Source organism: Vicia villosa, unplaced genomic scaffold (genome assembly GCF_029867415.1).
Source record: "Vicia villosa cultivar HV-30 ecotype Madison, WI unplaced genomic scaffold, Vvil1.0 ctg.000262F_1_1_1, whole genome shotgun sequence".
Classification (NCBI taxonomy): domain Eukaryota; kingdom Viridiplantae; phylum Streptophyta; class Magnoliopsida; order Fabales; family Fabaceae; genus Vicia; species Vicia villosa.
The window spans coordinates 440,676-466,029 of record NW_026705111.1 but is presented as its reverse complement, the minus strand read 5'-3'; the positions used below and the strand labels follow the sequence as shown (position 1 = coordinate 466,029).

Genomic DNA, 25,354 nt, shown 5'->3' with positions numbered 1-25,354 from the left:
TTGAGTATAATACCAATAAAATTCCAAAAAAGAAAACAAAGATGTTTTGGCATAATTTAAGACCTATTTCTAAGGATGTGTAAATCGCATTCTGTCAAGAAAAAAAAAAGAAGTAAAAATCACACTATTACAATACAATAATTGTGAGACTTGCAAATGCAATTTTCGCGCTTTTCCATCTTTGTATGGGCAAGGATGTTTCATGGAAGCTTCATTTAGAATCAATCTTCCATTTTTGAAACTTCTTACTGGGTTTTGTGTATTTTGAATTCATCTCTTTATTGAATTTGAATTCAAAGAAGCTTGAATTTCTTCGAGTGTACGCCCTTTGGTTTCAGGAACTACTTTTGCTACGAATATAACAGTGAAGCCGCATACAACAGCGAATCCAAGGAAAGTTCCTGGCCAAACATAACACAATAATCAATTTCATTTCTTATATATGTACTACATAATTAAAAAAATTAAACTCATTCAAGAACCGAGGAATATGAAGATTAAAAGCAAGCATGCCTGTTGAACTCCAAGTCATGAGGAAGTTAAAAGCATATGATACAATCCAAGAACACAACCAGTTAACCAAGGTTACTAAGCTTCCAGCAGAACCCTTCACGTTAATAGGAAATATCTGGAAAAAGAAATATAACCACTCATCATCATGCTGAGGAATTATTATGTTTGGATTTGTATTTTCATTAGTTCAGGCATATTAAGACGAAGCTACCTCAGACATTATAACCCATGGAATTGCTCCCATTCCTAGCGAGAAAAATCCAACATAGACCTGGTCATTAACAAAATTAAAAAGAGAAATATATTTATTTGTCAATAGATTCAAAGTCTTAAAATCATTTCTATCACGTGAAGGAAAGTACAACTATTCAAGGCCATTGAAAAAATCTACGAGAATGGGGCACATCACACATCATCAAAGTTTTAGTGAGAACTTCATTAGATGTGCAAGAAATTCTAATAGTATTGTGCAATTGACTAAGATTTTAATGACTCGCAAAATAGAGTAACTATTTACTCCATCACTTAGGAGATTTCACATTATAGTCCAAAATTCGACTTATATGAGGATGATTGCATAAGCATTATTACCAGTACACCAACAAGTGCCAGAATAGGACTGACTTCCTTCCATTTATGTATGTCCTGCACAAGACAAGTCTAACTATTAATGTTGTTTGGATAAACAACTTTATTAAGTGTGTATGGCATACAAGTGCTAATGTATAAGCTATTTCTATAACAAAAGAAAAGAGATGTTTAAATTATGTTCAGTGTTGTTGATGGCGGATGGCAGTCCATGACGGAGAGCCAAAATCCCGCCATGCCGGCCACTTTGCGCGGATTATGGCGGAAAAACTCACAATATCGGCTAATATTTACCATTGCAGCAAGCTCAATAACCGCCATGTATATCCGCCATAGCGGCCATGGCGCCGCTAGTTGATAACACTGATTAAGTTATAAGTTATTTTTGTAAAAAATCCAAAACAGTCTCACAAGTACTTGTACCAGTAGATAAGCTTAAATAAGTCATTCCAAACATGACATTTATTAATAATTCATCCGAAAAACATTTATTAGAGCATATATTTTGGTATTAGAAGAACCTGCAAGAAGAATGATAGGGCTGTGAGGAAGCATCCTAAGCAAGTTCCCACTGCAGACAACTGTATAAGAGTCAAAATTTCGGATTCAGAAATTACAAAAGCTAGCAAAATAAGGAATACAATCTCAAACAGATTACCAGTAAAAGTGGTCGTCTTCCAGATTTATCCAGCAAAATTACTCCTAAAATTGTCATTGGAATCTACAAACACAAATGATGAAATTGTCTGAAGAAACTCAGGAGTCAGTAATGAAGTGTGAGTCCATTCTCTTATACAGAATTAGACCAACATAAATGATGAAACTGTGTAAAGAGAATTAAGAACCTTAACAGTAACCATTGCTATAGTTCCGATACTCTCCGAGAACCCTGTCATGGATAAGAAATTTTGCAGTTGTGCGAATCATGATGTCGTTGTAAATCTAATATTTTTGCATTTGTTTTCTTTTATTTGTCGTGTAGTAGTAAAAATAGTATTAGCATAGAAAAGAACCTGCACATACCAGCAGAGGTAAATATAGAATTTGCGTAGAAAACAATGCCATTAATCCCTCCAAACTGTTGTAGTATCATCAAGCCGAGTCCTACCTAAACAAAGTAGGTGAATATCATAAGTCTGCAAAAAAAATTATGATCCATGAATAGGACTAATTTAGACAGCTCACTGTAAGGGACTTCAAATATTGCAATTGAAATAAGCCAATAATGCTAGCCTCTGTTTGTTGCTGAAGGGCTTCGGTATAATCCTACAAATAAAAGTACAATTCATAAGATGATATTTTAATTAATTTGCTTTTTCCTTTTGCAACACAAGAGTGTATTCTAAAGTACAAAAAGTAATTACATACTCGGATTTCATTGGCCTCTTTATAAACATCAGCATTTTTTCCTCTAAGGCGCTGTAATGAAGAATCACTCTCCTTCAAGCGGCCGACCTTTGCCTGCAGAAGATGACGACTATCACTTGATGACATATCTCGACTCGAAGACAAAACTAATGATGAAAAAACTCCAACTTCTTGGGCAGGCCGTGTCCAACACATACGGCCCCAGACAATCATATCACGGACAACTCACCAGCCACCTAGGAGAATCGGGAATAAAGGGAAGACTAAGAAGCTGTATAAGACAAGGAACAATTCCTGAGATAGAGACGAAAAATATGAGAATTATAACAAACACTTGGTTTTGTTATGTGAAAAGAACACCAGAAAGAAGAATGTTACCTATTATAGCCAAAACCCGCCAATTTACAAATGCTCCAATAAGATAAGTTAATGACATCCCACAGCTAATCATTAACTGTCAAAATAAAATCAAATAGAGATTTGAAATGTGCCTGGAAGTGCTACAATGATATATACTAAAATACAAGGTACACCAAAAAGAGCAAATTAATATTATATCATTACAATATTGCTTCACCTGATGAACTGCAGTGAATCGGCCTCTAAGATTCTTTGGTGTTATTTCTGCTATATAAACTGGTACCTATTATGTAAAGGAAAGTATTTACTTGTATTCTTTCGGTGACTGAATATCGTTTTAATTGCAATCATAACAAATAACATGTCACAAAAATTACCACATAAGATAGCAGGCCTATCCCACATCCTACCAACAGTCTTCCAATGTAAAGCCACCAAGCATCCTTCAAATAAGCACCGCTAAAGATTAGATATCAACAACTGAACTAGAGGAAACCCGTGGAAATAAGAAGAGCATTCAACTGATAGAATCTTAGTAGGTCTCATTTTGTAGCTCAACTTTGTCTATCTGTTTATATTTTGTAAATGACATTGCTGTCCCCTAAATTACACTCAGAATAAGGGTGTCAGTTAAACAAACCTAAAGGGAGGGGAATGCAATTTCTTCAACAAATAAGGATCCAATTGATTATTTGTTTAAAAAAATAGAAGAGCGTGTGTATAGCATATCTTAGGAGAGCTAAGTGCAACTTCTCCTAGTTAATATCATGGCTTATACTTCAAATTTCCAGCAACAACAACAACAACCAAGCATTATCCCACTAAGTGGGGTCGGCTACATGGATCAAATTCCGTTCTAATATTCTATCGAATACCATGTTTTTATCCAATTCGTTAATATCGAGATCTTTCATATTAATATTTAATAGTTTCTCTTATAGTTTCTCTAGGTCTTCCTCTACCTTTAGTTGTTTGAGTCCTCTCCATCTGATTTACTCCTTACAACTGAAACTACAAGTCTTCTCTCTACATGCCCAAACCACCTAAGTCTGTTTTCCACCATCTTTTCTATTATAGGTGCTACCACAAGCCTCTCTCTAATATTGTCATTTCTAATATTATCACATACAATCTTACCACACATCCAACGCAATATCATTTCCATGGAAGTCCTTTACCCCTTCCTTGGAATAAACATAAGTTGTGTACTTGCGTTAGCCATGTTCGTTTAGTATGAACGCCGCAAGCATAAAGAAAATGTTATAATTCCAACATTAAGTAAATAAGAAAGCATAATGTGATACTTAAGCCATGAGGCTCTTCTACCAAATGGATCAATCTTTACAGTAGGGCTGTTCTCACGAGATGAAGTCACAACCAAAAACTATGGAATTCAGGAATAAAGTGGAAGAAATGAACTACATACCTCTGCAATTGTTATGGCAAGCCATCCCAAAATGCAGAATAGCTGTGAGAATCCCATAGCCTACTCATCATAACACAATATAACCAAATTCAATTAAAGTGGAAAACAACAACATTCAATTTAAAATAAACACGGGAGGAAACTTACAAGACGTCGCCCAGTGTAATCTGCTATTGTACCACTGACAATAGCACCAATCATAGCTCCAATTGTCAAAATTGAACCGAAAATTGAAAACTGCGCTACACCAAGATTAAGATCAATCATGATTCTAGATTGAGTAGGGGACGAATACCCGACCTGCAAAACAAAACCAGTAATTGATTGAGATTTTCTGCAATGCATTTTGTTGAAAGAAAATAGCAAATTAGCTTACCGCGGTTCCAAAAACATAAGAACCAAAAACGGCTACAAGAGTGGTAAGTGTGAGAGTCGGTGATGGTACAGAAGAAGTTGCATTTTGCTTCTGCTTCTGTCCGTCATCATCATCGGAACTACGCTGTTGCGATTCGGCATTTCCTCTGAATAGAAGAGGATTTGAAGATTCGATCCTTTTAGTAGGAAAGAGATTCAGAGATTAGTTATAGTTTTTATCCATGTATAAAAACGATATTATCTGCTCGCAACCGCAGAGACTAATCTCTCGAGTCTTGTTACTACAGAGAAAAAGTTAGTTATGAATGAAAAAGTTAGTTGTGAATGAGTGAATACCTATGGTGTTGAGCAAAACTGGTAGTGGGGAATTGGATAGTGTTGTTTTTAACGAACATCGTTTCTGCGGTGGCGCTGCCTGGAGATATCGGTGATTCTGATTTAATTGGTATTTTGAAATCGCACGGTGGTTTCGACGATGAGAAGTCAAGATACGTGTGTGTGATATGATGAGGATGCGTGAATATAGAAAATGGTTGAAATGTAAACTAAAGAGTGGGTACATGCAAAACTAATGCTTTAGTAAGAGAACAACGATAGCAAGATGCAAGAGGTGTCTATCATATGTGGGTTTGTATGCGAGATTGATTTTAAAGTTGGATAGATCTAAAATGTGGATTGAGCTTTGAGTTCACTTAGGAAGAGTTGCCCTAATAGCATAACATCTTTCAACTGGTTTTTGTAAGAGTCAAAAGCAATTTTAGAAGTCTAGAATTAATTATAGGGTATTTTGAGACGTTTAGATCTCAAAATGATGGAAGAGATCGCCACAGCTTCGTCCTTAAGCAAGGAGATCCGCTCCTCCAAACCTTTTTAGGTATCACGAGTTTTCTCAATTAATTGCTTCAAACCCTCCACTTCTGCAAGCTAAGTGCAAACCTGAATGATTGCCCCCTTGGCAAGCGTCTTCAAAGCATCTTGTCTCTCCTTCAGTTGTTTTATCGTCGCCTCACCTCTGCAAGTGTGCTTTCTAACATTTACATCACTTTAATAATTGGCACGTTAAATCACGTCAAATAATTTCTCAAGGACTCAGGTTATCCTCGGAGAACATTAAACATAATGGACTTAGATACTTTATGGTTTTTTCTCGTGAAAAATTGGCGAATCAGTTTCTTAGAGAGTTATTGGTAGTTGGTTACGGAAAACTTGAGTAGGCTCATGTACCATTTTTATGGTTCCTCTCATTCAACGTTATGCAAATGAGCTTGCATTTTAAAGAGGTATTTGTAGTTGGTTACAAAAAACTTGGGTAGGCTCATGCATCATCTTTATGTTACCTTCTTCAAAGTTATGGAAACAAGTTTGCATTTTAGAGAGTTAGTGGCACATATTATCGCTATATGAGTGTTGATGATGGTAACATGTCCATACGGGGAAATCTTCTAGATGAAGGTTACCAACAAAGGCAACTTAAAAGTTTTTTAGGATATGCGCGTCCTCGACCTCATTAGAGAGGGGTTATGTATAACTGCGATAATCATTTTTTTAATGTTCACAACATGTAAAGATATCTTCAACATGACTCGTTCATTTTTACCATGACTATATGCCCATAAATGTATGGCCTCAATTACTTTGCAGTAATCATTGTTGTCAACATTTGTCTTTCTATTTTCTAGTATTTTAACTCACTCTTCTTAAATACTTTGTCACAAGGAAATGGGTAATTTTTTGCCTTCCAAATCTTGGATTAATATTGAGCTAATTATCTATCACTGATAGGTATAAAAATAAGGACATCTCTTCTTTGGGACGGGTTAATATCAAATGAGTCACCAAAAAAGTCAGAGTTTAAGAAAGGCTTACTCATATTCATCTATTCATTCAAATCATTATTTCTTCATCAAAGTGGCGAAGAAGTGGAACACCTTATCTCCATCTCAACCTTTTATTTTCATTAGAAATTACTGTGAATTGTTTGTTTGTTCCTGTTTAATATGTGATTTTGTTGAAATTTGGATTGAGAAATAATGAGAGTTTGATTGGAAACAAGGTGTGAGAAGAAAACATATGAAACTCGTGAGAGAGGTTTGAGAGAAAATAAAAAGAGCAATATGAAGAAGGAAGAGGGTTACAATGGAAAGAGAGAGAATAAATCAATGTTTTTTTTACCATTGGGAGTTGCAGGGTGCAACTCCCCTTGCAAAATCTGACGTGCCAATACAGCTCCCTACCACCACTGACGCAACAGTAATTTTATAGGTGAATTTCCCCCCAAAATTTTTAAAAACCATTGCGGGGTGTTTATCACTTCGCAACTTTGTTTTCAAAATTTTTAAATTTTTCCTCATCTATTGCGAGATGGAAAATCTTATCTTTTTTTTATATAAAAAAAGTATTGCGAGGTGAATATCACCCCGCAAGTGCGTTAATTAACGAGGTGAAAAACACCTGGCATAGTCACCTGGCTAATTTAATATTTTCGTGTAGTGAAAGTAAAGAATGGTGTTTGAATAATTGCAAGCTCTTGTAGCTTGGTGTAACTTGGTTCAAATCAAGTCTTTCATGAGATTTGGGATCATTTTGCCTCATAATCTTGGACATAAATAAAGAACTTGCGAGCTTGACGCTACTCAAACAGATCCATCAAAGATGACTTAGGTGCTTCAACATTTGTTGCGGGGACTTGTAAATCTAAAAATTAATAGACAACGATACGCTGCCATAAGTTTTTACATTAACAAAAATGTTGACCTTTTCTTTACAACTTAACAATCATTGGTGAGGTTTGGTTTCGTTTCGTTTGACCCTTAAGTTTAAGAGAGAAAAAGAGTTGAGTTGTTCTGCTATAAGCTAAAAACAACTCAAGAAGCAACTAATTTTGAATGAACAATATACTTGACTAACATTATAGCACTGACACCTACAAATAGGGGTGCTCGCGGTGCGGTTTGGGCGGTTTTGACGAAAAAAACCATCCGAACCGCAAGAGAAAAAATAGTGCGGTTTGGTTTGGTTCGGTTGGCTTTTAAAAAAAATCCGAACCAAACCAAACCAAACTAATGCGGTTTGGTTCGGTTCGGTTGGTTCGGTTTTTTACAAATATTTTATTGAGTCATACATACACATATAGATGATAACATAATTTTGTATTTATACATTCATACACTATCAAATAACAACAAAACTCGTCATATTTTGACAACAATTTTCCATTTAATATGTAAAAATTAAATTAGACAAAAGTGGAATATTAAACATAAAATAATAGCATAAAACAATATAAAAATTATTATAACGAAACAAAAAAATAGAAGAGACGAAAAATTAGTGAAAGTGAAAAAGAAAAAAAGTGTTGAGAGATTAGAGAAGAAGATATGCGATAAAAACGAAACTGAAATACGGAACATTTACATAAAAATGAGAAGGTGAAAAAGAAAGAATATAAGAGAGTAGAGATTATAGAAGAAGAGGGAAGATGTATGTGACAAAGAAGGTGTGATAATGTTATTAGAGATTTTAGAAGATCGGGACTGAAATTATATGTGTAAGGATGAGAAAATTGTTTGTAATCATAATGATAATGTATAATAAGTTTAAGTTTGGGTTGAATGTGAGTTAGTAAAATTTAGGTTGTAACATAGTGCGGTTTGATTCGGTTTACAAAATACAAACCGCAAACCGAACCGAACCATGCGGTTTTGTAAAAACTGACCCAAACTAATCCGAACCAAATGCAGTTTTTTACAGTTTCGGTTTGATTTGATTTGGTTTGCAATTTTCTATTGGGTTGGTTTGGTTTTGATCACCCCTGCCTACAAATATACACAGAATGGAAAAAACATTTTCATTGATATAGATCGCTAGAATCAATTTTTTTTAATAATAAAGATATCGATAAAAAATACTAAAGCATTTTTATGACTTTACGTCTTTACCAACTCAATAAAAAAAATATTAACATGGCGCGTGTAGTTCGAAAATACCCAAAAACGGAATGAATACTTTCGCGCGATTCTAAATAAATAGTGCCACGCTGGCAATCCGTGCGTCACCCCTCTCAGCCAATAAATACAAAGGATGGGGGTACTATATAAGAACATTCCACTAGTTAAGTCATTATCAAAACTCTCTTCTCGCCTTCTCAATTTTCAGTCTCTTGAATCTCACAAACTAAGGTTTAGGGTTTCGATTTCTTCTCCGATCAGAAAATGAGTTCTACAACCAAGGGCGGAAGAGGCAAGCCAAAGGCTTCCAAATCTGTTTCAAGATCCTCAAAGGCCGGTCTTCAATTTCCCGTCGGTAGAATCGCTAGATTCCTCAAGGCAGGAAAATACGCCGAACGTGTTGGTGCCGGTGCTCCCGTCTACCTCTCCGCCGTCCTCGAATATCTTGCCGCTGAGGTATGCTTCTTTCTGCTTTCATTTAGATCGATCATGATTGTAATGTTTTGGATGTTAGGGTTTTTTCATTATATTTGATAATCGGCATCTGAATTTCTCAATTGTTTGTGATTTAGGTTTTGGAATTGGCTGGGAATGCTGCTAGGGATAACAAGAAGAATCGTATTGTACCAAGGCACATTCAACTAGCTGTAAGAAACGATGAGGAACTGAGCAAGCTTTTGGGAACTGTAACCATTGCTAATGGTGGTGTTTTGCCTAATATTCACCAGACTTTGTTGCCTAAGAAGGTTGGAAAGGGAAAGGGAGAAATTGGATCTGCTTCTCAAGAATTCTAGGGTTTATTTTGCAGCAATTGTAAAATACATGGTTCGTTACTCCAAATTGGTTGCACTGGTTTTGATCAAGTGATAGATGACACAAACTAAATTGGATGGTGTATTTCACATGTTGAATCTTGCTTTCGAAAATATTTGTTCACTGGAAAATCACGTCAAATAATGATTTTTTTGGAAAAGTCTTATTGGATACATGGAGGACTTGTCGATGTTTCTTTGTAATACATTTGTTTATCATGAATGAAAGAAACTTGGTGTGTTCCAAAAAAAATTGTTTTGATGCTATTTTCCATTCAATAAGTGTCTCTTTATATAGGTTATGCTAATCAATTTTTTTTAACAAAATCGTGGAAATTGAAATGAAATGTAGTTTATGATGGATTATCAAACCTCAAACTTGGGCATAAGATGTTCTATCATATATTAAGCACGATTTTAATTGGGTAGACTAAAATACACATATTACAATTATATATAGACCTTTGTTTTTTTTTTCTTTGGTGTTTCCGGTGAGTTCTTAGGCAAAGGGGTGAGTTCTTAGGCAAAGGGTTAAGATTGATTGGATCAGGTTGGGGATGGGAATAACTCATATTTCTATGCAATCCTAAAGAGCAAGCAAAAGAGAACTAATATGAAAAAACCTTTGCAAAGTTTATGGGACTATCCTTGCCACTCAAGAAGCAATAGAAGGAGAAGTCTTGGATTTTTATGGAAAGTTGATGGGAATTACCGAGTTAAACATGGAAGGTAATGACATTATTGCAAAGAGGGATGGGAAACAACTTACAATGGACCAAATATCAATGTTGTTCACATCTATTATTATACAAGAGATTGAAAATGCTTTGAAGAGTATTAGAGATCTCAAAGCCCTTGGTGTAGATGGCTTTGGTTCAAAATTATTTAAAAAGTCTTGGAGCATTGTAAAGCATGATGTTACTCCGACTCGAATGCAATTACTTTGACTCAATGCATGTGGTACAATGTGAGTATCAAGCTCACCGCTCCCGATTATAAATCAGAGCCACGCTTCCGATCCGGACAAGATCAGAGCCCTCAAAATATGAACCTTTAGTTCACCGCTCCCAAATCCACAAAGGAGACAAAGCCACGCCTATGTTTCCACACAAGGATCAAAGCTACCCACTTTTGTTTCCACACAAGGATCAAAGCCACCATGAATGCATGTACAATTATCACAAAATATATGCAATTAAGATCATCCATACAATCTTAACATATCGCATACCACAATAATTCACGCAATGAATTATCCACCAATTGTACAAAACACACTTATCATATAACAATCACAACGATGCACATCAATTAGCATATATTCATCCACACTCATCATGAATATCATACCACATTTATCATGCCAACAATTGTCATCCACAGTCCACTAATTCACTAAGAACATAAAGATAATCATATGTTATTCACACAACAACATCATAATTAATTCATCAAGTGCTAACCATTTATATCCTATCATATAGATATTTACATTAGCTTCCTAATGCTTCAAATGACACAAGAAAAGGAGTTACTGATCAAAAGTTATGCACGTTATAATTTTTGCAAAACATGGCATATTCGCCCGGCGGAATACCTCGCTCGCCCGGCGCTCCAAGACAAAAACTTGGCCACCCCTCGCCCGCTACGCTCGCTTGGCGCACACATGTGAACGTGCACTCGGTCGGCGAAGCCATATGCTCGTCCGACGAACAACACCAGAACCAAAAAAATCTGTGCGTTTTCAGCACATCCAACACCAACCCAACTCTGATTTTTACCAACGAAAACTCATTCCAACAGTAATTTATCACATGTTATGGGTTCCTATTCATGTTTCTAATTATGGGTCATCCATATAACACATTAAACATGACAAGATCATAAAATCTCATTGATTCAACACAAACCCTAACATTATGAACTCTATGAAGTTTAGGAATAAATACTTATCACACTACTACACATTGCATACATATATAATCAAGATAATGGAATTCTCCCCCTTACCTTGAATCAAACTCCTTCTTCTTCAAGAATCCCCAAAATCTCCTCTTTTTTCTCTACTCTTCTCCTTTCCCAAAAAGATAGTGTAACCTTTAAAACCCTATTTTCCTACTATCTTCTCTTAAGTTAATTGGGCTTAATCCACCAATCCACCTAATATTATATTTCTACCACTTAGGCCCAATTAGTTATATCTCCCTAATAACTTAATTAACCTAATAGCACAATTACACACATAATTAAATAATTATCATATCACATAATAATTAAATAAATAAAATAATTAATAAAAACACCAATTAATATAATTAATAAAATAACTAATAAAAATCGGGATGATACAATATCACTTTCCTCCATCTGCAAAATTTCATATTGCCTTCGTATCGTCTGGAGCTTCACCTTCTTGAATTTCTCGGCTCCTTCACAGCTTTTCTCCAAGATATCAAAGACCTCCTTGGAAGTTGTTGCACCATAATTCTTCTCAAAGTTCGCTTAATCAACACATTGATGAATCATGAACAATGCATTGGGCTTCAAACGCCCCATCTCCGACAATTTGATAGCCATTCTACTCTACTTCGTAGACCTTATGGTAACCGAAGACTACCTTCATATATATTTGTTGGGGAAATCTAAAAAAACATTGAAGCAATAATGAGTCAATGATTCAAGACTACAAGAGATTTTGATACAATATTTCCCCTTAATATTTTGTTGATTCATAATCGATGTAAGACCGAACATTCACACTTAAATCCAAAAAAAAAAATATAAGTAAAAGAAAAAGGTTGAGTTCGTTTTTTTTAGAGAAATTAAAACAAATGAACAATAACCAAAAACAAAATGATCGAAACAAAAAAAATAAAATTATATGAACTAAAACAAAAAAATTAATAAACAAAAATTTTGTATGAGTTTTAGAAAATTCATTAAAAAATTAGATAAATTTTTTAAATTCAAAAAATTAAAATTATATTAATGATAAAGTCATTTAAAAAAAATACTTTTTCAAAAAATTGTAGAAAATAGTTTTATATTCCACAATACTCTTCCCTACTTTTTCTATCATTTTCTTCAAACTCTCAAATTTGGAGGAAAGAGAAATGGAAGAAATAATGGAAAATTCTTATTCCACCCCATAGTCCTAAGAAAGATCCCGTGCAATTCCGTTTCTGCCCCTGTAATAACGGGAAATATATTTTCGGTACGCACCATATTTGACACAAATAGGCCAAATTGGGTTTGGCTCCTCAAAATGTAAAAAACTATAACGGATATATATCTCCGATTTAGAACCGGAAATATATTCTCGGTTAGTATAGCGGGAAATGATACCACCTTGTTATTTATATATTACTGGAAGTATACTTTCAATATTATGGCAACTATATATAGACCAAAACAGTAACCAGCATGGTCTCCTTTTGATCATACCATCCGAGACTTGGCCGGGCCAATTCATTGAAAGAATGCAAGACTACAACAAGTTGAACAAAATGGAAATAGAAAAAAATAGAGAAAAGTCAAAAGGGATGTCTCCGGTGGATTTGGACGACAAAAATTTTTTCGGGTCATTTGCGTAGTTAGATCTCATTTTATCGTAAATGTCATCTTGTTCATGTATTATGCTGTGGAAATATAGTCATTTTTGTAGTTTGGCCAACATATAATATTTCAATACATGAAGTCTATTTTCTAATGTTGTTGTTTCTGCTCTGTTTTATCAGCTTTATGGCACTAACCTGAAATATATTTCCGATATTGAATTGGAGTTACACTTCTAGTTTTCCCTCTGACAAAAGTATATATGATTTGTATGGTTCATGTTTGCATCCACCTATTATAAATAACCTCATTTGTCATATTTCTTCATAACACAACACCAAAAACCAGAAATGAACATGAAAATGAACATCGAATGGCATGTTGGAGTTGTCCACTTTACCGGCGCCACATCATCACGGGAATTTAAGATCATCATGTATACTCCAATTGAAGAAGTGCATATAACATTGCAGGAAGTTGTACCTTATGGCGACAATCGCAAAGTTGAAAAGATCAAGTACCACTCGCCATCTCTTGATACAGAGGGGAAACTTCTGTTCATCAACCGTGACCTAAATAACATCGCTGATATGCGGACTATGTGGAATACTTATACCAGTTTCGAGGAGAAAGTTCTAATCGAGCTAGATGTGACTATTTCAAGATCGGTCGATGATATTATCATGATGTTGCAACGTCCACGCGGACGTTGATTTGGAATGTTTGCTTGTTGTTAAAATTCTTATTTCCTGTGTTTATGTTACAATTCCTTATGTAATGTTTGCTTGTTGTGATAATGGTGTTATTTACTGATGTTATTCTGGTTCTTGTCTAGAACAAAACCATATTTATATCTCCGATACAAAATCAAAAATATATCTCCGGTTCCAATCTAGAGTTTTTCAATTTTTGGTGCGTATCGAAAATATACTTCTAGTTTTGAGGGGACATTTGTGGAATTTCATGTGGTGGACTAGAAAAGCATAGGGTGAAATAAGAATTTCCCATAATAATCTACCGGCTTGAATAGAGAGATTATTTTTTCATAGTAAAAATTTCTCCCAAAATTGAAAAATTAAACAAACTTCAAGGTAGAATTTCCACCACGGCACTCTGACACTCTTGGGCCTAAACAAATTTGAAAGGTGCGTTTGATTTGTAAAATAAGAAGTTTTTAACAAAACGGTATTAGACAATGCAGAACACAAGATAACTTTTTGTATTGTACTGTGTTTGATGGTCGATACTCTAGACACATTTTTCTCTATTTTGCTTTATATATCAATGTATTTGACTAAATAATATAAATTTTACTATATAATTAATTATTAATATTAAAATTTTTAATTGTTATGAATTAAAATATTAAATAATAAGAAGGAAAACAGAAAAGATGAAGAGATAATTTTTTTTACTTGACTTTATTTGATATGTCAATGCAGCAGACAAAAATTATATAAGTTTTACTATAATATTATTTATTGATATATAAAATATTAAAATTATATTTATAAATTAAAATATTAAATAATGAGAATTATATTTATGAATAAAGATATGGGTTAAATATGTTTTTGGTCTCTATAAATGATCAAATTTTGCTTTTGATTCCTAAAAAAAATTGGTATATTTTGGTCTCTACAAAATTATTATGTGCGTAGTTTAAGTATATGTTGTTAAATCAATGTGTATTTTTGAATAATTATTTTGTAGACATGTTTAGAACGTTATAAAAAGTTATTTGAAAAAAAAAAACTCAAAATTTTATTTTTAATTTGAGATTTTCATAATTTTTATCATTATCTTTTAAATTTAAAAAAATTCTTATTTTAAAAATTAAAAGGTAATTAAATAATCTTCAAAATTGTAAAAAATAAGGGGGACTAAAACTACATGCATAAAAATTTTGTAGGATAAAAAAATATCATTTTTTTAGTAGTAACTATAATTAATATTTGAGATATTTATAAGGACAAAAAAACATATTTAAACCTAAAGATATTAAATAGAGAGATTAATTTATATTGTGACTTTTTTTTTTATAATTTGTGTTTGGAACAAAAAGTTGTCTTATAGTTTAGTAAGACACAAGAATTCATATTTTTGTCCAATCTCTTATCATATATTTTGCTCTGTCCCATTAGTTTCTACATCAAACAGAATACAAACAAAGTTATTTTATTGAATTCCTTTTTTTTTTAACAAATCAAACGCAGCTGAAGACATGTACAATGCAAGAGGTCCAATAAGAGATCTATAGTATACTATGACTCCAATAAAACAATTCAAATACTGCAATTAGACAGCTAAGGACAAACTACAATAAAAACACAATTTCCAACAATTAATTGATATACAAAAAGTGGACCAATTTTTCTTAAAATTTCTTAAAATATCAACTATGCATAACTATAGAGACTTAACTTTTAAGAATTTAGAACACATTCTTCTAAATGATATTGATATTGAAGATGTATGAGCTAGGTATGGAGCTCCTAACACCTTCAATATTGCAATTTTCAAATTTTTGACAATTGAAGTCATAGACATACCTTTAGATGAACATGCACCTTCAATCTCTTAGTTATCATTTTGATTCACCATCAAATGTGCTAAAGGGAGATCTTATTTTCTATACTCATGCATCTAGGGATGTATACATTGTAATAGTAATTCTTCATGCACTCAATAGATTTGGATGGAAAGTACTCCATGGTGAGCTTCCAAAATTTTGTATCGCTTGATAAGTGATTCAACTTTACTAGATAATCAAATTTCTTCTCCTCTTCCATTGTCCATGATTTTGACACATCTTCTTTCTTGATATCAAACTTCCAACTCGAGAAAGTGTCATTAACCTTCGATTTTAAGCATTCTCTAGCTTCACCATGATTTTTAACACGATCAATTGATTCAAGGTTCTCGCCCGAGATTGAGTCGGACCTACCTTTTTCAATACTTTTTGCATTATTTCTAGATAAAGAAGGCATTGGCCAAATTTGGGTGCCTAACCACCTCAAACAATCATCACTATCATATTGTTTTATGTTGGTTGAGGCCTCCCATTTAGGAACTTCAGCTTGAAACCTAGGTCCTATGGGAATAAATGGTCTTGGAAGATGGCTACCCCTAGAAGGTAAAAATTTCTTCCGAGAGTCAGCGAATTCCATGTCTTCTTCTTTTAGTTTCTCTTTGATTGATGTCGCGATATCATAAGAATAACTATTATCCATTAAATCCCCAGCATGAATGTAAAAGTTCTCTTCCTTCATAAGATAATTTGGTCGCTTTGCATAATCTTCAACGTCACTTAGGTGAGAATAGTCTTGTCTAGAAATAGAACAAAAATCAACCCTATCATTTTGGGCAGGGGAATCATATTTAGTCCTTTTTCCATCTGATGGAATTGAACATAAGACAGGAGAAGGTGATTTTCTTTTTTGATCTTTGGCATTATCAATACCATATTTCTTTTTACCATTTATGTATTGCTTACATTGCATCTTCTGAAATAAAAAATAAAATAAAACAATTGTGACTCTATTACACATAAAAACTATTTACGAACCTATACAACATCTTAGATAGTTATATCAAGTTTTGATTGAGTCTTTATGATAGAGTTATCATAAGTTAATCCTTAGGTTAAATTTCATCTCGGTTGCATTTCAACGAATAATTTCAACTTAAAGTAAATAATTATTTATAAGAGCATGAAAACTATATAAAGTGGACATATCTAGTATAAGATCTTGAGTAAAAAAATCTAGTAAAATCTATGGGGAAACAAACACAATTACTTATATCAACATGAATACTATTAACAACACACTCACTATTGTATTATTTTTTTTACTGATTGAAATTCATATGAATCGCTAAATAAAAAGGTCGAGTATAAATTTGGTAGAACCCATATAAATTTTATCGAATAAAAAATTATTTAAAAGTGTATGTGTAAGAGAAAGTGTTGTTAGCATTCATATCAATATGTAAGATTTTAAATTACAGTCAGCGTTTAAGATTTTGGGTTTTCAGCGGGTACGTATGTTGTGTTTTGTCGCAACAATGAAGTAAGAAAAAAATTAGGGATGACAAAAAATCAGTATAGGCAAATATTTGTGGATAAAATCCGTCACGGATATGGGGCGGATAGTTTAATAGATATTCACGGATAAAATAAATAAATAAATATTTAAATACCTGTTTGTTAATGAATACAGATGCAAGTAGGGGTGTTCGCGGTGCGGTTTGGGCGATTTTGACGAAAAAAATCATCCGAACCGCAAGAGAAAAAACTGTGCGGTATGGTTTGGTTCGGTTGGCTTTTAAAAAAAATTCAAACCAAACCAAACCAAACTAATGTGGTTTGGTTTGGTTCGGTTGGTTCGGTTTTTTACAAATATTTTATTGAGCCATACATATACATATAGATGAGAACATAATTTTGTATTTAGACATTCATACACTATCAAATAACAACAAAACTTGTCATATTTTGACAACAATTTTCTATTTAATATGTAAAAATTAAATTAGACAAAAGTGGAATATTAAACATAAAACAATAGTATAAAACAATATAAAAATTATTATAATGAAGCAAAAAAAATAGAAGAGACGAGAAACTAGTGAAGGTGAAAAAAAAGTTGAGAGATTAGAGAAAAAGATCTGCGATAAAAACGAAACTGCAATACAGAACATTTACATAAAAATGAGAAGGTGAAAAAGAAATAATATAAGAGTAGAGATTATAGAAGAAGAGGGAAGATTTATGTGGCAAATAAGGTGCGATAATGTTATTAGAGATGTGAGAAGATCAGGACTGAAATTATATGTCTAAGGATGAGAAAATTGTTCGTAATTAATGCTAAGGTATAATAGATTTAAGTTTGGTTGGAATTGACTTAAGTAAAAGTTAGGTTGTAACATAATGCGGTTTGATTCGGTTTACAAAATACAAACCGCAAACCAAACCGAACCATGCGGTTTTGTTATAAGATGACCCAAACTAATCCAAACCAAATGCGGTTTTTTGCGGTTTCGGTTTGGTTTGGTTTGCGGTTTTCTATTGGGTTGGTTTGGTTTTGAACACCCCTAAATGCAGGTTTAATGATACTCGTGTCCGCAGATATCTGTATCTCTTAATAAATTATAAAATTATTTCAATATTATTAGTTTTACTACTCTGACTTTTTAATTTTTTTTTTTTAAAATTGTCTTTTTTATATTTCTTTCTTTTCTTTTTTGAAATTTTAATTGAAGAAAACCTTTCTCATTTCATACAAATTTTATTTGACAATTTCATATTTAAATTTCTTTAATACTCCATATTTCACTTCAACAATTTCATCGTCCAACCAACAAGTACCACCCTTCCTCTATCTAACTAGTGCCTCCCTTCCTATTCGTTCATCGTCCGTTCTTCTACCATAACTCACAATCACAATACTCCCTCCGTTCCTTTTTAAGTGTCGTTTTAGAAGATTTTTTTTCCTATTTAAGTGTTGTTTTATAATTTAATGTCATTGTTCTGGACTGAGCCAAGATTCGGCCCAATCTACTTTCGGCCCACTTAACCTTGGGGGTCCAAACCATCCCATGGCCTACAAAGAGCGAGCAGTGCTCCCCTACTCCGTGCCCAGCATAACTGTTCCCCGCGAGCCATCTGATGCCCGGCACAAGTGCTCCTCCGAGCACCTGCCCTCCGAGGACTCTTCTCCTCGCAGGGTCCCTTCACACCCAACCCCCTGAATAATACAGAGTCCACGTAGTCCCTAAAAGACTGTGCCCCCCTTGAACTTTAGAGTGGTTGACCAGGACGGAGAGCACTCACGCATCTCCGATATTTCCGCCTAGGAAACCTGGCAGTCTCATAATTGAGCCTGGGAATCCAGCCCAGTAGCGAGATCATGGCCCAGCGCTGGGGGCTATAAATTCTCTCTTTCACTAGAGGGTCAGATATTCATTCTCTTTTAACCTTTAGCTTGTACTTGCTCTCCCTTGCTCGTTTTCTTACTTTGGCATCGGAGTGCCTTCCAGGTACACCCACCTTCATTTCTCAAAGACCCAGTTCCGAGCAGGCCTTGACAATCCTTCTGATCAGGTACGATCAGTTATAATTTGTCAATTATACCCTTATTTTCTCAATAACCCCACCTCACATTTTTCAATTAGTTATTGGAAAAAGAGAGTGTGTGATTGAATTTATTTGGAAAGAGAAAAATAAATAAGGGTATGATAACAATCTATTATCTTGGTTGAAAAACTTTTTGCTAAAATGACACTTAAAAAGGAACGAATGGAGTATCTTTTATTTATTTAGGTTAAAAAATGAAATATATGAATATTATGTTTTGGATAAAAAAAAGAAGGAAAATAATGTGATGAAATTTGGTTCTTAAATTGAAAGCGAATTGTATGGATCATGTGTGATAATAACTTTTTGTGTATGCTAAAACCCGCAGATACTTGTAAATTTAGAAGGAAAAAAAGATATGGATTGGACAAAAAAATAGAAAAAAATTGTTATCCATGGATATCTGTAAATATTCGCGGATACCTTAAAACCCACAGAGTACCCGCTTAACAGATATCCGCACGGATATGACGCGGATACAAATATCATATTTATTCAACGGGGCAGACACAAATATCATAGTATTTGTTTCCATGGATATCCATTTACATCCCTAAACAAGATATGAGTATCGGAAATGATATGTATCTGATACATTATTAATTGAAAAAATATGCTACGTTTCTAAGTCTCGTCTCAAAACCTTTAACCTTTCATTTAAATCCTCCATCAACTCTTCAACTCTTCAAATAGGACTATATCATATTCGAAAAGTATTCATTTCGGTGTTAGTTCTTGGATGTGTTTCGTGAGTAAATTCAAAGTCAAAATAATAAAAGCTTATGGTTGAACCTTGGTAAAATCTTATTGTTATGAAAAAATCCAAAGTGGGTTTGTGCAATGAAAGAAGAGCTGGAATCTATAGAGAAAAATAGTACTTAGAAGTTGATCGATCTACCGGAAAGAAAGAAGTCAATCGGTGTGAGATGGGTCTATAAAGTGAAGGCAAATCCCAAAGGTGAAATAGTCAAGCATAAGGCTCGATTAGTTGCAAAGGAATTCTTGCAAAGAGAAGGTATAGACTTCGATGAGATATTTGCTCCGGATGCTAAGATTGAGACCATTGGACTAGTTATTGGCATTGCTAATAACAACAATTGGTCCATTTATCAAATGAATGTGAAATCTGCATTTCTTAACGGTCCGCTTGAGGAAGAGGTGTATGTAGAACAGTTCTTTGGTTTTGTTGTGAAGAATCAAGAGGGAAGGGTCCACAAGTTGAAAAACGCATTATATGGTTTGAAGCAAGCTATGAGGGCTTAGACAAATGGATAGATGATTTCCTAGTTGATGTTGGTTTCAAGAAATGTGTGTATAAACTTGGAATTTATGTGAAGTCGGATACAAGTGAAGGTGTGATCATACTTTGTCTATATGTGGATGATTTGTTGATCACGGGCAACAATTAGTTGATTATTTATAAGTTCAAGAGTGGACTTATGAAAGAATTTGAAATGAGTGGCCTTGGCATTATGACGTACTTCCTTGGCATAGAGTTCCACAAGTCAAAAATGGGACTGCTAATGCATCAAAGAAGATATGCTCTTGAAATTTTGAAGAAGTGTGATATGAAGCATTGTAATGCTGCCATAGCACCGGCTGTAGCAAGGCTACAATTGTCCAAAGGTGAGGATGAGCAGGATGTAGATCCTACTCAATATAGGAGATTGATTGGGTCATTATGTTACTTGTGCAATATGTGGCTAAATTTGGTGTTTACTGTCGGTATTGCAAGTAGATTCATGGAGACACCGAAGGTGTCTCACTTGGAAACAATCAAAAGAATTCTAAGATACGTAAAATGGTATATTGGTTGCAAAATTCTCTTTCCCACGACGGATACGGGCAGAAATACAATTTACTCGATTTTAGCGATTCCAAATGGTGCAGATATAAAGATGATTGTAAGTCTACAGCCGGATACATCTTTATGTTCGGAGTAGCATCAGTCTCATGGTGTTCTAAGAAGGAACATGTAGTTGCACTCTTGTCTTGTAAGGCCGAGTATATTGTCGCGTCACTGTGTGTGTGCTAAGCCGTGTGGCCAATGAATCTATTGTAGGAGCTGGACAGCAATGAGGGTGAGACTATCACACTCTTGATTGATAACGTTTCGACGATTAATCTTGCTAAGAATCCAATTGTCCATGGGATGAGCAAGCATATTGAGATGAGGTTTTACTACTTGAGGGATCTAATGAGTGAAGGCAAGTTAAGATTTAGATATTGAAGAAGTGAAGACCAAGTTGCGGATTTTTGGACAAAGGGAGTCACAAATGATGTGTTCAAAAGATTCAGGAGCATGGGCGTGGAGAACTTGGAGCATATGAATTAAGGTGGTGTGTTAGTTGATGAGTATAATAATTCAAATGCATGTAATAGACTACTTGAGGTGGATTGCAAGCTTCAGCTTCTGAAGTAAGCACTTCTAGAAAGCTAATAAAATATTTTGGTTCAGTGGTAACCGGTTACATGAGATGATGTAACCGGTTACATGATCACGAATTTAATTTCTTAGTTTGTTATTTACAGTGGTAACGGTTACATGAGATGATGTAACTGGTTACATGATTGCATTTTATGTTTTTCAGCTTGTTTAGTTGCTTATTTTTAGGATCTCAATTATTGTAATATGCTTGTTTAAATACCATTTGTTATATACTTTGCAAAGTTAATGAAAATTTAATTTCTCACTTTCAATAATTCTGTCTAATATTCTCATATTCTCTCACTTTATCTTCTCCACAAACACTAAAACCTCTATTGCTTCACAAGTTCAAGTTTTATGTTCTAAGAGATTCAACCAATCAAACCAATTGATTGAATTCAATTTTGATTACATTGTGTCATAATATTAAGAAGATTAAAGGAACTCAATTGTGATCGTTGAAAAGTAAAATATGTATACATACCTGTGAATTTTTAGAACTAGAATTCAATAGCATGGGAACTTGGTGCTTTTGATTTTGAAGACTAAGATGTGATGAAATTTTATCACAAGGTTTGGAAGTTGTCTCTTTTGATCATATCATCGTATCTCTACCATCCACAACTCTAAAGCATACTTTTCACGTTTTGTTCCACTTGAGACTCAAGCACTTCACCTACAAGCAATTCCCATTTACAAAAGGAAAATACGATAATTTTAAAAGGAATAAAACATGATATTTTTAAAAGGAATAATAGGAATAAGGGTCTAATTTGATAATTTTAAGAGAAAAAAAAACATATTTAACACTAGTGTTTTAAAAACCGAACCGAGCCGGCCAGTCAGACCGATCAGATTGAAAATTGGAGGGATCACCGGTCTGATTTAATTGTTGGATTAGATATGCTATTGAATCGGTGAGAACTGGTCAAAACCAGGAAAAAAAAACCGATGAACCGACGATTTTAGAAAACTGATGGTTCAAGTGCATACTCTTTTAAAATATAATTAGACTTTATTCAAACCTTATTTGAAATAACTTTTTCTAATTATACTTGGTTTAAAATTTATTTAAATTTATATTTTGTATAATTTTGTTGTGAGTGATGATTATATTTTTAATTTGAATGTTAAAAATAAACATGTGAAATTATGATATTTTAAAATTATAAAATTTTGTAGATGTTGTGATATTTTTTTGAGACTAAGTCGTCTGGTACGATCGATTTAATAAATATATAGTATTGCAATAGAGACCGGTTTATTCAACTGAGTTATCCGATTTAATCTGATTTATTCATGCGGTTCGACCAGTGACTCAGTGGTTCAACTAATGAACCAGTGACTAAATACCCTCACCGGTTTGATGACCGATCCGATTTTGAAAACACTGTTTAACCCTATCAAAAATAGGCTAAATAGTATTTACCAATTGCATCAAATCATAAAATAAGTTCCATCATATTTCAATTTATGTTATTTGTAAATCTAAACGATAGAATCATATTATTTATGAATATGTTTGATCACATATCAAAGATCTAAACATACATAAATCATGAGTAAGAAATCATTGAGATCTAAATCATTTCAACAAAAATAAATAAATAAATTCAGTTAAGCTTATCTTTTTGTTTTTGGTTTAGATTCCTCGATATTTAAGAAAGAAAAAGCTAACCTAACAAAATAAAGAATAAAAAATGCAAATAATTGGAAAAATAACAGAAAAGTCTTGCAATAAAGAACGCAGGATATGCAAGCAAAACAAGAAAAAAGAAAAAGGACTCACCGCAAATCAAGATGGAACAAAGCATATGCGATGAAACCGAAAAAGGAAGGATGTAAGGTTGCTCCTTCAATCAAGAGGACATGAGTTGATGATAAAATTGGTACTTTTATAGTGAAACAAATGGGCCTATAGAGTTTGCATAAAGAAAATGGGCCTTGAGGAAATTGTAATAACAAAAAGGTTCAAAAGAATACGAGAGTTTCTTAATACACCCCACAATTTTCTATTGCGCCACACAAAAATAGTATAATGCCTTCGGATTTTTGACATATATCTCCGGACGCATCAAATATATACTGAAACATCAATTATTCTAGAGGCATCATAATTTAAATTTAGCGACACGGTGTCACACCTTTCTCATAACAACATAATTCTTAAATTAAAACAAAATAGTAGAAATTCAAAACATATTATCTCAATCTAAAACATCTCATAACTCATTCTCCAACTTGAAAATTTTATTTTTTTTGTCATTCAATCTTCATATCCCTTCCATTAACAATTTCATCTCACAATCACATGAAAAAGTTACATCAATTTTCTATTTGATTTTCATAACATTTACAACCTCAAGACTATTTTTCCAACATTCACATTGTTCATATTTGTAACTGTACGAAGAACACACACCTTTTAACAAAAACATTTATCCTCTTATTTCTTCTAAGCATAAATCTAAATGTCCCACAACTTTGATTGTTTGAAGAGGTGTTGAATTTTTCTGACATTAAAACATAAATTCCGAAGAAGAAGAAGAAGAAGAATATTTATGTAGATGCAAGTGGAAGAATACAAATGTTGAAGATGATAAATATGAAATAATATAAACTTAAGAAAACAAATGAGTTTATTTGTATTAATGATAGAATATTGATATAACATGTTTGTTGAGTCAGCAATGCCACATCACCATGAGTTAACATTTTATCTCAAAATTTAACACAAGTGGTTAAATTAACTAACAAAACTCTTATTAAGAGACTAATCTACAATGTTTATGAGATTAAAAATTAAAGTAAAATCTAAAATTAAGTTAAAAACTTCGACACAAATCAAGTGAAATATTTAATACTATTTTTTTATTTTAAAGCTCAAACAAATTTATTTTTTAGGCTTAATTAGACATTTAGTCTTTTAACTTAATTTATGATTTCATTTTGATCTCTTAGTTAATAAACATTATATTATTTATTTTTTTCGCACTCTGGTTCCTAGTGGAATGGGGGCCTAGTAATACAGAGCTCGTGCCGAGAGGTCACAACACTGGTCAATTATTATTTCCACCAAGAATTGAACTCGATATTACCTTCGTCCCTTAGCAGGAACTTGTTTACCACTGAAGCCCAAGTCCTTGGTTAATAAACGTTATATTTTAGTCTCTTAAATTTAACCCAGTTAATAAATTTAGTTCATTTCGTTAAATTTTAACTTTAAATGTCTAAGGTGGTGCAATTTTATTGAGTGTCTATCAGGGATCCTATTCTTTTTAAAAGATTTAACCATTTGAACTGATTAAAATATATTAAAGAGTAAAGACCCATTTTGATCGCTCACAAAAATTACACAATCCAAACTAGTCTCTCACAAAAAAAAATTGATTTAATCCCTTATAAAATTGAATTGGATTCTAATTTAATAATATAAAAAAAAATGGATACTGATTTAATAATATCAAAAAAGTCAAAATTGTTTCTTATAAAGAATCAAACACAAGACTTTTAAACAACATCTTAAGTCTTTACCACTTTGTCAACATTCATTCATGACAATTAATTTCCATAATTTCTAATAATACTAAATAATTCTAAATTTAAAACAAAAAATATAAAATTTGTATAAGTGGATTCTCGAACCTAAGTCCGTTAAATGATAATCACTATACAACTAGACAAATGATCAATTTCTATTGTTAACATTCTTAATGATGAATACTTAACTTAATAGTTTAGAACAAACATTTACTTATTTCAAATAACATACAAATAAATATGGGTTAATAGTAGTTTACCCCCTGTAATATGAGCGTGTTTCGGTTTACCCCCTACTGTTGC

The 25,354-nt window shown here is 33.2% G+C and overlaps 2 protein-coding genes across 5 annotated transcripts; one reads left to right on the top strand and one right to left on the bottom strand.

Moving 5' to 3' along the window:
• On the bottom strand, nucleotides 1-23,410 carry LOC131626134 (sugar transporter ERD6-like 5). 4 transcript variants are annotated; one of them, XM_058896962.1, is made up of 18 exons: nucleotides 23,301-23,410; nucleotides 21,996-22,187; nucleotides 4,403-4,555; nucleotides 4,256-4,315; nucleotides 3,207-3,272; nucleotides 3,047-3,112; nucleotides 2,848-2,923; nucleotides 2,699-2,763; nucleotides 2,470-2,562; nucleotides 2,287-2,367; nucleotides 2,125-2,209; nucleotides 1,947-1,990; nucleotides 1,760-1,822; nucleotides 1,623-1,682; nucleotides 1,105-1,158; nucleotides 725-784; nucleotides 514-628; nucleotides 1-401 (listed from the first exon to the last, which is right to left on the bottom strand). In XM_058896962.1, exons 2-18 carry the CDS (start codon nucleotides 22,026-22,028, stop codon nucleotides 271-273), a joined length of 1,305 nt encoding a protein of 434 aa, XP_058752945.1. In that variant the 5' UTR covers nucleotides 22,029-22,187; nucleotides 23,301-23,410; the 3' UTR covers nucleotides 1-270. The 4 variants fall into 4 exon arrangements, 2 of the variants coding, with proteins under 2 accessions (XP_058752945.1, XP_058752943.1); XM_058896960.1 differs by lacking the exons at nucleotides 21,996-22,187; nucleotides 23,301-23,410 and adding exons at nucleotides 4,632-4,806; nucleotides 4,967-5,408; XR_009291049.1 differs by lacking the exons at nucleotides 1-401; nucleotides 514-628; nucleotides 21,996-22,187; nucleotides 23,301-23,410 and adding exons at nucleotides 4,632-4,806; nucleotides 4,967-5,422 and having other exon boundaries at nucleotides 1,623-1,672.
• LOC131626136 (histone H2AX) lies at nucleotides 8,744-9,671 on the top strand. The gene is made up of 2 exons (XM_058896964.1): nucleotides 8,744-9,033; nucleotides 9,150-9,671. Exons 1-2 carry the CDS (start codon nucleotides 8,842-8,844, stop codon nucleotides 9,369-9,371), a joined length of 414 nt encoding a protein of 137 aa, XP_058752947.1. The 5' UTR covers nucleotides 8,744-8,841; the 3' UTR covers nucleotides 9,372-9,671.
• Nucleotides 23,411-25,354: the final 1,944 nt, after the last annotated feature.

Coding starts and splice junctions, on each gene's coding strand:
- LOC131626134 (XM_058896960.1), bottom strand. CDS start 5,025: ATGTTCGTTAAAAACAACACTATCCAATTCCCCACTACCAGTTTTGCT. Junction 4,316..4,402: donor ATTACACTGGGCGACGTCTT/GTAAGTTTCCTC, acceptor TATGATGAGTAG/GCTATGGGATTCTCACAGCT. Junction 402..513: donor CATGACTTGGAGTTCAACAG/GCATGCTTGCTT, acceptor ATGTTTGGCCAG/GAACTTTCCTTGGATTCGCT.
- LOC131626136 (XM_058896964.1), top strand. CDS start 8,842: ATGAGTTCTACAACCAAGGGCGGAAGAGGCAAGCCAAAGGCTTCCAAA. Junction 9,034..9,149: donor TCGAATATCTTGCCGCTGAG/GTATGCTTCTTT, acceptor TTTGTGATTTAG/GTTTTGGAATTGGCTGGGAA.